Source organism: Triturus cristatus, chromosome 6, assembly GCF_964204655.1.
Source record: "Triturus cristatus chromosome 6, aTriCri1.1, whole genome shotgun sequence".
In the NCBI taxonomy this organism is placed as follows: domain Eukaryota; kingdom Metazoa; phylum Chordata; class Amphibia; order Caudata; family Salamandridae; genus Triturus; species Triturus cristatus.
The window spans coordinates 1,151,285,934-1,151,298,440 of NC_140589.1; the positions used below are offsets into that span (position 1 = coordinate 1,151,285,934).

Below are 12,507 nucleotides of genomic sequence, written 5' to 3' on the forward strand. Positions count from 1 at the left end.
GAACTGGAAGAAATTAAAAGCAAATTCCCGAAGGTATTTGGCGGGAAAGTTGGCAAATTAGAGAAATTCACACACAAGATCGTACTCAAGGAGAACTCAAGGCCGGTATCACACAAAGTCTGCAACGTGCCTATAGCCATAAAAGAAGCTGTACAACTGGAGCTACGTAGACTAGAAGAAAATGGAATAATAGAGCCCATAGACAGCTCGGAATGGCTGGCCCCCTTGGAAGAAGCCATGAAACCCAATGGAAAAGTCCGTCTGTGTGTGGACCTTCGAGAACAAGTGCCTAGTAGTGGAAAAATTCCCATTGCCGCGCATTGAAGAAATGTTGTCCAAAACGAAGGGGGTAAAGTGGTTTTCCACTATCGACCTCACTTCTGCATATCACCAGATAGATCTACATCCAACAAGCCGGAAACTGACATCCTTTATAACACCCTTCGGATGCTATCAATTCCGCAGAATGCCTTTTGGTCTCGCTTCAGCAGCGGCGGTGTTCCAGAAATTAATGCATCGTCTCTTCAAGGACATCGAGGGCATTCAATATTTCCAGGATGACATACTGGTGTTGGGGACAGACAGGAAAGACCATGATAAGAAGCTAGATAAGGTACTTCGTGTGTTGGAAACCAACGGCCTGACCGCAGAATGGGAACAGTGCCGACTAGGAATGACGTCTGTCACATATCTGGGACATGAAATAGGAGGACAGGACATCACGCCTAAACGCGCAAATGTGAAAGCGATCTGCAATGCTATGGCTCCATCCAACAAAGAAGAGGTGAGATCCTTCCTAGGGATGGCAGAATATTATAGCAAATTCGTGCAACACTTTGCCACCAAGACATACCACCTGAGACAGTTGATAAGGGACAAAACATCGTTCAAAGTGAACAGAAGAAACACAAAAAGACTTTGAAGCATTGAAGTATGACATTAGCCAAGCCGTACCACTGCAGGGATACGACCCGCTTGGACAATCCATGTTGACGACGGATGCCAGTGAGAAAGGATTGGGTGCAGTCCTCATGCAGGAGAGGAGAGAAGGAATGATGGAGACCCTCAGTTTCCCATCAAGATCATTATCACCCGCAGAACAGAAATATAGTGTAATCGAGAAGGAGATGCTAGCGGTGGTGTGGGCCATGGGAAGTTTCCGCCAATTCCTATGGGGCACGAGGTTTAAACTCAAAACGGATCACAAGCCGTTAGTCAAAGTACTCACCTCGAGTGGACATGCAAGCGCCATGCCGCGCATCGCCAAGATGACACTAAAATTACTAGAATACTCGTATGATGTGGAGTACATACCAGGGACACGAAACAAAGTAGCAGATTACCTCAGTAGAGCAGCAGCGATGGAAGAAGCCCCCAACCCAGCAACAGAAGAGGAAGAGATGGTAGAGGTGATGGAAGACCCAGAAAGAGTGATAAGTAATCAAGAGTGGACCCAAGCGTACGAAGACGACAGTGAGATTAGGGAGGTCAAAGAGCACATAATACATGGATGGCCCGAGAAAAGACAGTTGCGAGAGGCGCTCAGGAAATTCTATGAAGTCAGAGAGGAGCCGTCAGTGGGAGACAAAGGGATTTTCCTGTACAGAGGTGATAAAGTTATTCCCCCGGCAGCGTTAGTATCTCGCCTGGTCGCTCTATTGCACGAAGGACATCTAGGAATAGTAAAAACCAAGATGAGAGCGCAGCACATGTACTGGTGGCCCGGAATGGATATCCAAGTGGAGAGACATGTAAGAGAATGCGACCAATGCCAAAGAGCAGACAAGACACTGAATCCCTTAAGACCGGCATTGGGGAAATTCACACTACCGAATGACCCGTGGGAAGATGTGTCAGTGGACATTCTAGGACCTGTGCTGGACAACCAAGGAACGCCTAAATATCTATGCGTTCTTGTCGACAAATACTCTAAATGGCCGGAGATACATGTCCAAGAAGTAATGGATGCGGAAACAGTGATTAAGTTCTTAACTTCAGTTTTCCTCAGGGAAGGAATCCCGAGAACCATCCTGAGAAACAATGGACCGCAATTCACATCTGAAAAGTGGTACAAGTATGCAGAGAGGAATGGAATCAAAATACAACACACATCCATGTATCATCCGTCGAGTAATGGACAGGTGGGACGTTTCAATAGAGTCATCATGGGATCCATCCAAGCAGCCATCATGATGGGCAAAGATTGGGAGAAGGAGATACAGAACATGATATGGGCATACCGTATCACCCCCACAAGCACGGGGTATAGCCCTTTCCAAATCTTGAGAGAAAGGCATCCATTCACCAAAGACAATGTAACGTGGTGAGAAAAAACGATAACTAGTAAATGGTCCCCTGCAGTAGTACAGCACAACCTGGAGAAGGCCCAGGGGATATATACAGAATACTACAATCAGAGGAGAAAAGTGAAGGCAACAACCCTGGAGAAAGGGGAATGGGTGAGAGTCAGATTAGCCATACGGAAAAATAAAGGAGACAGCAAATACAGCATACCTCTACAAGTGAAAGAAGTGTACGATAGGGCAGCAATGCTCAGTGATGGGAACGTGTGGTCCCAAGACCGTATGTCCAAATGTAACAAGATCCTACGATGGCCCCCGGAGGAGAGTAAAAGGACACAACAAGACAAACCCAAGAGAAAATGAAGGAAGTAACACAGCCGTAGAAAGGGACAGGAGAGCAGAGGAGAGCAGAAGAGAGCAGCGAGGAGCATGGAGAGCAAGTAACACCTGAGATAAAAGAACAGCGTGGAGAGGAGAGTAGGACCCCGAGGAGAGAGGAACTGGGCACACCGAGAGGCAAAGCGGGAAGTCCCGCAGAGGAAGTTGCCCAAGAAGATTTCTCCACTCCGGTAAGGCGCACTAGAGCGGGCAGAGTGGTAGTAAGACCCAGCCACTTCCGAGACTTTGAACTAGAGGGAAGCTAAGCAAACCGAGGGACTTTATGGACCACAAATTCTTTGTTAAATAAAAGGAGGGAGATATGTAGTGTTGCGCTCTAGTCCTCACGCGTTACGTGGTGACGAAGCGCGCGAGGACGGCAGAAGACGGGCGATTGCGCATGCGCGAGGGGGATTAAGACCACGAGGTCACGTCTTTCCCGGCGCTCTCCCGTTATATGGAAATAAAGTTAAAGTTAGTTGTAATATCCTCACGCCTGGTGGTATTTATTGAAGCTGAACCCAGTAACTTTACAGCCACCTTTAAATGTTTTTTGAATTACTTCAATAAGAAATATAGAAAGCAAGCAAGCATCGTCAAAGCCACTAGCGCAGCAGCAAAATACAGTTCAACTTGCTTTGCCAATGCTTGTTGCTTTTATGTAAATACTAAAGGCTTCGTGAATTCCGAGTCAGGTTGAGAAGGTCTTCTTGCTGTGATGTTTTACTGCTCCGGTCGGGTTTTACTCACACAGATTTCGGCCAGGGAAGCCATCGCCCAGGCTATTGTAGAACGCAATCCTGCATTCCTGATATACGATCTGTTTGCCAAGGGCACTCTGAAAAATAAAGGATGCCAGAGATAAACTCGGATTAGACTCTTCGTGTTACTCCTCCATTTTTCTGAATAATAACAAAACAATTGTTGCAACAGAACACGACTGTGCTATACCCATTCATTTTAAGTAGGAAACACTTAAAACTGCAAGAGTGGGGAAGGGCGCAGTCAAAAATGAACGCATTAAAAGAACATTTTAGGTTAAACTGAGATATCGTTTTGTAATAAACAGCCTCAAAATGCATAACTAGGAAAATGAGGTAAAGAAAGTCAATAAAAATGTCAATGCACTAGTTGCGCTGTAATGGAAATATGTTTTTGAAATAACCATAAGCTGAAAACTACTAACTCCTCCAAGTAAAGTTTCTTATCAAGAATTCTTCGAAAGCCACAATTTTACTGTTTCTATTGCACCGGCTGCAGGGGAACCCCTGCTCCAATGGAGATGGTGATGAGACAAAAGAATCAAATGGGCGTGTTCAAATTTTCTAATGTTCTACTTCACAAGGTTTGTGAAGTTATTTTATAACATAGTTTAAAATACATCGAGTGAAAAATCCTGAAAACGCTGTTTTTCTGGAAAAATCTCCTGCAGAGGTTCATTTTTTGGACGCTTTCAGAAAGGATATGTGCAGTTTTCACTTTTGTGCAAACTGTGTGCCAGTGGAATTCGAATGTTCCAAACATTTTCTTGAAATAGCCTCTCGAAATATTTTTTTTTCATTTCAGAACAAATGTACTACATTTTTGCGAGAGGATATAACAAAAATTATTGTCTAGCGTAGTGGAGTTAGATCTCAATGTCGGGGTGCATGCATGCGTGATACATGTATCGGCAAGAACACTGGTGATAAATATACAGTATACAATGTTGAAGACCCCCAGAAATATGGCTAGTATCCCAAACAAAAAGGGCACAAAAAAAACCCTAAAAAATAGAAAAGACAGGAGAATGGGGAGAGGAAAGGAAGGGGGAATGAGAGACTATGTAAGGGAGAAGAAGTAAGGAGGAAGGGAAAGGAGGTGGACATCTGGGGAGGATGAGTGTATAACTTTATTGATCTTCTTAATTGAAGGATGTGTAGACAGGGATAGAAGTTAAGAAGTTGAAAAAAGATTAACAAAAATAACAAAAGTGGAAGGCTTTATGGTAGCATGAGGTCAGGAGCGTATGGATCTAATCTTACACCAATTTCTTTTTTCTTCACTGAGGATAGTTTCATTTTAAGTGTTTAAGGAGCTGTCTGCTGCTCTGTTAAATTGGGTCCAAACCCACCTTGTGTATGTCAATAATTGGGATAGATCCTTCCATTACCTCTACGTTCCTCGTCCTCGACCCAGTCATAACTAATTGACAGGAAACAAAACAGGAAACGCTTTTAGGCTCCACCCACCCTTCCACCAGGGGCTATAATTACACAGCCAACAGATAGCACATCCTGTTTTGTTTCCTGTCAGTGGACCTGACGGGGACGCTGGGGTAGGTGCTGGGCACTTACCTGCTACATGTTGTCCTGTGGTTTCCTCCTCTTCTGGGCTCTGGGGCGGGCTCATGGACCTTCGTGGGAGTTACTCGAGTCGGGCTGCTGGGCTTCCTGGACTCTTTCAGGCTCCTGGATGCTGGTTCTGCTGGGCTGCACTGGCTTCCTGAAATCCTGCTGCTGCTGCCGGGTGAGTCCTTCCCTGCTCTGGGGCCCCGCCACTTTTTCTGAAAGTGTCACTCTATATCCCTGGTCTTTCATCTTTACTGTTTGTTCGGTCTGATGTGTAGACAAATGGTTTTCCTTCAGTGAGGTTGGGAAATTTGTTTCCTTCCTTGGCGTCTGTCTTTTCCCGCCCGGTCGCGGGCTTTTCAGGAGCGCCCGGGGTGGGGTCTGGGCGCCTCGTATGCGGGCTTCCTGAGCTGGGACCGGATTTTGACAATTCGGAGCGCCTGGGTTGGGGACCGGGTGCTCCGTGCTGTGTGTCTCCTGGGGAGCACACGGGTTGCACCAAGTGCTCCGCGTTTGTGTTCTGGCGGCCTTTTGTTGCGGGGCGCCCGGGTTGGGGTCCGGGCGCTCCGTGTGCATTCTTCTTTGGGAGCGCTTGTGTTTGCCTCGAGTGTCACCGCGGTTCGAGCCGCTCCGGGCGGGGCCTTTGTTTTGGAGCGCCCGGGGTGGGGTCTGGGCGCTCCGTGTGGGGCGGTGTCACGGGAGCACTCGGGTTGGGTTCCGAGTGCTCCGCTTTCCTTTGCCTGGGTACCGCTGCCGTTGATGCGCCCGGGTGGGCAACGGTTGCGCTTTCATTTCGTGGTTCTTCCTGCTTTCATGTGCCGTTTGGTGCCTTTGGCGGCCACGCACTGTGTCATTTTATGTTTGGAGTCCTGGCCACGCTCCCTTTCGCCTCGCTTTCGTTTTCTTCACAGCTGTGTTTGTTGGGGGCGGTTTCCTGCTCCTTTTGTTTAAAGGGAGGGGGGTGTTGCCTACAGTTCTGTTCTGCCTTTGATTGGCTTGCTGGGTTCCTGCCTTTGGTGTTGCTTCATTTGCTGTTGGTTCCTGATGGGGGAAGCATCACAGAAAGCGGAAGCATTTGTCTCCTGTTTCCTCTTCCCTTGCGGACAGTGGGGATTCTGCCCCTGCGGGGAAGCGCGCCAAGTTGGATGACGGCAGATTGAAGCGCCTGATTTTGGAGACTTTGTCTGATGTGAAGTCCTCCAAGAAGTCTACTGGGAGTCGTTCTGGTGGGGGCGTAGTCCTCTATTCGGACATTTCTTCTTCTGATTCTTCTGGTGACGTTTCCTTGGGGGCAGTGGATCTGAAGGGCAAATATGTTTCCAAAGAATTGTTGCCTGACTTGCTTTCTCATGTGCGTGAGAACATGGGTTTTCCTGATGATGCTGTGGCCAGTACTTCCTCTGATGCTGTTTTGCCGCAATTTCAGAAGCCTGTTGCTACTTCTCTTCCTATTCATCCCTTTGTGATGGATGTCCTCTTGAATGTTTGGAAAGACCCGGATCACATTATGATGCCACGCTTCATGTCGAAGCTTTATCCTTTGCAGGGCATGGAGGAGTGCTTTCCTGAGTCTGTGCATGTGGATTCCATTGTCGCAAGTTTAGTTGGTCGTCCTTCAATGGCAGATGATAACATTCTTCGTGATGGTGTGGATAAAAGGATTGACTCTGCGTTGCCTAAGTCTTATGCTGGTTCTTACCTTGCCATCCGTTCTAGTGTGTATGGGGCTTATGTCGCTCAATCTCTGTTGACTGACTTTAAGACTTTGTTTTCCACGATGCAGGAGGGCGGCTGTTGCCCGGACTTGCTGGAATCCATGGAGCGTCAGGCTGAATTCCTCTCGGACATTGCCTTCGATTCTGTGCGCGCTTCTGCCTTATCCTGTGGTTCCTCTATCGCTGCTCGTCAGAATCTGTTGCTGAAGGGTTGGAATACGGATGCCGCCCAGAGGTCCATGGCTTTGCGTTTGCCCTTTACTGGCCCTCGTCTCTTTGGGGATGCTCTTGAGGATAGGCTGCATAAGGTGTTCAAGGAGCGTAAACATTCTTTTTCTTTCCGTCAGCAGCCTTCTCGTAAGGATTTTTCTTTTTCTCATGCCAAGACTTTTCGTCAGCCTTCCAGGTTTCAACAGTCCTCCTTTAAAGGACCGAGGGGTGCAGTTAGGGGTTTCCCTTGGAAGTTCCAGAAGAAGCTTTCCCGTGATGCTGGAGCGGGGCCACAGCGTTCCTGACTATGCCGCTCCGGTTGTGGGTGCCGCTGGTGTGGTGCCCGAGGTTGGTGGGAGGTTGCGGTAGTTCCCTCCCGCTTGGCGTCTGACGACCTCCGATCAGTGGGTGCTGGATGTCCTGAAACGAGGGTATCGGATCGAGTTTCAGTCCCTTCCTCCTCCCTCGGTGTTAGATCTGGGGGTCTCTAGTTGGCAGGGTAGGTACCACTGTCCAAGTAGGGACCCTTGCTTCTAGTCAGGGAAAGGGGGATACACTGTTAAGATAACCCCTGCTCACCCTCTAGGTAGCTTGGCCTGAGCAGTCAAGGCTATCAAAGGCAATGTGTAAAGTATTTGTACCAACACTCACAGTAACACAGTGAAAACACCACAGATTTACTTTACACCAGTTTTAGAAAAATTAGGTATCTTTACTAAAAACTTCACAAGACCAAATACTACAGAAAAACCAACATACAATTAAAAAGGTTACTTTAAAGATAGTTCAAGAGTTTGTAGAAAATACTCCAGGATGTAAAAATCAGTGATTATACTAGACAGTATCCCTCTAGACCTATCTTGTTTTATTTAATGTGGGTACACATGGAGATAAATACCACTGCTATGTGTGCATTTATATAAAAAAAATTATTTTTAGTTATTTATACATTATTTCTTCATAATCAGTTACTTTTTCACATTATTTACTTATACAATACAATTCATTGCTTCTTTTGTAAAAGGTTTTATCTTTTTATAAAATACAGAGTGTAAACAAGCGTTTTTTCAATAATCATACCCTGTGAGTTTCATCAATGGTTCACAACAAAAAAGATAAGAATAACCCCACACCAGTCACACCTCTAAAATATCTACATACATATCACATTCATACAACACCTTACAAACAGCACCCCAAAAAAAAAGGAAAGACAGCAAAATTAACGCTCGTCCAACAGGGCAAGCTGCTGGATCCTCTGATGGATTACTAAGCGTTGGGGTGTCTCAAACTCTCTGGTCGACGCACGTTTCGGTGGCCTAACACTCTTCAAATGCCACCTTCTTCAGGACCTGTTGCTGCGTGTGTTAATCACGGGCAAGGGTGGGGGCCTGAATTATCTAAAAATCAATAAGATAATGTTACTGAACATAGTTTTGTATAGTATCAAGTACCATGTGTCAATCCTACAGGAGAGTATACAATTTGTCTCCAATGCATAGTTAGTTTGAATGACCAATGTCAGGTTTGCAAAAACGCTACTGAATTCGTTGCCCTTAAAAAGATACTACTGGTTTGCTTAAGTAGAGAAAAGAAGAGAAAGTTTAGAAGAACAGAGTTGATAGGAGATAAATAGAATATATAGTCTTGGCTTCTACTTTAACATCTACCGTTCTAAGGTACTTCTACACATACTACATTAGATAGATACGAGAGAGACATATGTGAATCTACCTGCTATCAGGCGGGCTCACTGATAGTGATGTGGGGACGTATGGTCATCTCGAAATCATGTGATATTGGTTTGATTATGGCTATTGCTGAAAAAAGATAATGATAAAACGGTCATCTATTTCTGATAAGTATATCATTATATGACCGCATATTTGTCCAATAAAACATTATCCAACATACCTCATATATGTCTAAATCACTCCGGAAATTGTTAGATGGAGCCGTCGGTTTACCACGTTATCAATCTGCCGTATCTTTTTATTTGAAGAAATTGGTTTCATTCAAGATACCCATGGTCCTCATGGAACCTGTGTATAGTCATAGAAACTGATGGTTATTGTCTATGCAATTACTCTGTCAGGAAATGGGCGGATTGTGCCTACTTATAGACAATTCAAACTGTTTATAAGGCTACACCTACTTTTTCAAGGCTGTACTCAGTATTTGTTCTGCCGGTTGATCTTAGTTTTTATTCCCTTGGCGAATGGGACTTTCTTTTGTCAAAGTTCAGCGTCTGAATCTCAAAGCCTTTACGACCGCTGATGTGAGAAAATAAATTAAGTTAGAATGGAAAAAAGGAAACAAACTAGCTATTGTTATTGTTGGTTACCCCGAAGTCAGATTGTTTGAGCAAAAGATTCTTGGTTTAGTTATACTGTCAATTCCAATATCGTTGCTAGTGGCCAACAAACATATCAGGGTATGTATTATACTGATGCTACTACCCCTACCTGGCAACATAATGCTCGTAGGTTAGGGTTGGTGCGCTTCTGCCTCCAATGAGATAATCCACTCCCAAACCTCGAAGTCTAATGTCTCTATCAGTTCACTACGTCTAGTTACGATTTTCAGGGCTATGATTTCGGGATAGGTTAAATACCAAATACCTAAAGACATGGTTAAGCCCCAAAATTGCGCACGAATTCGTGTGACGATTTCTCACCTATCGCTTGATGCTGTGTGGCGTTCTCCAAGGGGTCTTGACGTGGTCCGGCTCCATGCAAGTCTCAGATAGGACTGCTGCTATCTGGAGGTGATTATGCCATGGACTAGTCACTGCCTATATACTGTATGAGAAGAATAGTGTGGTGGGGTAGGCATTGGACGCCATCTTACAGGATGTGCCCAAATATGTTCCAGCACATTATGTACAATTTGAAATGACAGCCTGAGTATATACTTAGGCATTGTAAGTAAAAACACATCATCTATTTACATATACCCATTTTCCATCCCATATCTACCTCTATTTAGGAACATTGAGACCAGTTTCGAACTATATAAGGGCACTCATGCTTCGCACCTAATTCCATCTAAATGATTGCAGTAGATCTCAGTAGACACTTTACCAATGCCACGTGAGCTTCATATGAGGTTCACACACACTAATATAACCTAATTGGGTTCATCTACAAACAAAAAAGGATACAAGTCCTTTGAAAAGGAAATTTATGCTTAATTATTCTAGCACTGACAAAGAACGGTCAATAACATTTCCAACACGATTGGTATTTGGTATAGATACCTGCACTCATAATATCTTATTGCAGTATGATTTGTAATATATATTTCCATGTTACCTATGGTACTCAGTATGTCGATTTAGATAAGCTGCATTAATAGTCATCCTGTAGGGCACATATATACCGGGATTGACCCCTTCCAACATGGCGCCAAAAGTTTACTCGATAATAAAATAGGGAATGTTCACATTTGGGCCGCACGACTTGCAATATATTTCCATTATCCATCTTACTTATTTATTATGTCGATTTAGATATGCGGTACTACCTTGCATGAGATAAATATATTGGGATTGACCCATTCCAACATGGCGCCATCACTTTTCCGACTAAAACAAAATTAACGTTCACACTTGGGTAGTCGGATAGAATTAATATCGGCACGATCCCTAGCAAATATAATATACATAACTCCGTGTTATAGGTTCCATAGTGGAACATGGCAGACAATAGCTGTGATCAGCCCGAAGTTGCAATAGGGCTCTATGTATTCAAAAACCACTCCAAGATGGAGTCAACTCTAGCAGGATAATTCTATGAAGAAGACATACATCGGAAAATGACGTATAGCTCGCCGACAAGAGAGCCGCAGGTGTTTCGTATCTACCAATTATCCCTAAATTAGGTCGAGGTGGAAGGTATAAAAAGCAGCAGTCCTATCTGAGACTTGCATGGAGCCGGACCACGTCAAGACCCCTTGGAGAACGCCACACAGCATCAAGCGATAGGTGAGAAATCGTCACACGAATTCGTGCGCAATTTTGGGGCTTTACCATGTCTTTAGGTATTTGGTATTTAACCTATCCCGAAATCATAGCCCTGAAAATCGTAACTAGACGTAGTGAACTGATAGAGACATTAGACTTCGAGGTTTGGGAGTGGATTATCTCATTGGAGGCAGAAGCGCACCAACCCTAACCTACGAGCATTATGTTGCCAGGTAGGGGTAGTAGCATCAGTATAATACATACCCTGATATGTTTGTTGGCCACTAGCAACGATATTGGAATTGACAGTATAACTAAACCAAGAATCTTTTGCTCAAACAATCTGACTTCGGGGTAACCAACAATAACAATAGCTAGTTTGTTTCCTTTTTTCCATTCTAACTTAATTTATTTTCTCACATCAGCGGTCGTAAAGGCTTTGAGATTCAGACGCTGAACTTTGACAAAAGAAAGTCCCATTCGCCAAGGGAATAAAAACTAAGATCAACCGGCAGAACAAATACTGAGTACAGCCTTGAAAAAGTAGGTGTAGCCTTATAAACAGTTTGAATTGTCTATAAGTAGGCACAATCCGCCCATTTCCTGACTATGAGTAATTGCATAGACAATAACCATCAGTTTCTATGACTATACACAGGTTCCATGAGGACCATGGGTATCTTGAATGAAACCAATTTCTTCAAATAAAAAGATACGGCAGATTGATAACGTGGTAAACCGACGGCTCCATCTAACAATTTCCGGAGTGATTTAGACATATATGAGGTATGTTGGATAATGTTTTATTGGACAAATATGCGGTCATATAATGATATACTTATCAGAAATAGATGACCGTTTTATCATTATCTTTTTTCAGCAATAGCCATAATCAAACCAATATCACATGATTTCCAGATGACCATACGTCCCCACATCACTATCAGTGAGCCCGCCTGATAGCAGGTAGATTCACATATGTCTCTCTCGTATCTATCTAATGTAGTATGTGTAGAAGTACCTTAGAACGGTAGATGTGAAAGTAGAAGCCAAGACTATATATTCTATTTATCTCCTATCAACTCTGTTCTTCTAAACTTTCTCTTCTTTTCTCTACTTAAGTAAACCAGTAGTATCTTTTTAAGGGCAACTAATTCAGTAGCGTTTTTGCAAACCTGACATTGGTCATTCAAACTAATTATGCATTGGAGACAAATTGTATACTCTCCTGTAGGATTGACACATGGTACTTGATACTATACAAAACTATGTTCAGTAACATTATCTTATTGATTTTTAGATAATTCAGGCCCCCACCCTTGCCCGTGATTAACACACGCAGCAACAGGTCCTGAAGAAGGTGGCATTTGAAGAGTGTTAGGCCACCGAAACGTGCGTCGACCAGAGAGTTTGAGACACCCCAACGCTTAGTAATCCATCAGAGGATCCAGCAGCTTGCCCTGTTGGACGAGCGTTAATTTTGCTGTCTTTCCTTTTTTTTGGGGTGCTGTTTGTAAGGTGTTGTATGAATGTGATATGTATGTAGATATTTTAGAGGTGTGACTGGTGTGGGGTTATTCTTATCTTTTTTGTTGTGAACCATTGAT

The 12,507-nt window shown here is 44.1% G+C and overlaps 1 protein-coding gene across 1 annotated transcript in view; it reads right to left on the reverse strand.

The window, feature by feature from the left end:
* Nucleotides 1-12,507, reverse strand: part of THUMPD2 (THUMP domain 2 tRNA and snRNA guanosine methyltransferase) — a 315,452-nt gene that overhangs the window by 135,008 nt on the left and 167,937 nt on the right. Inside the window, exon 6 of the mRNA XM_085612078.1 lies at nt 3,432-3,519. Within this exon, the coding sequence (XP_085468204.1) occupies nt 3,432-3,519 (88 nt within the window). The remainder of the gene's footprint in view (nt 1-3,431; nt 3,520-12,507) is intronic.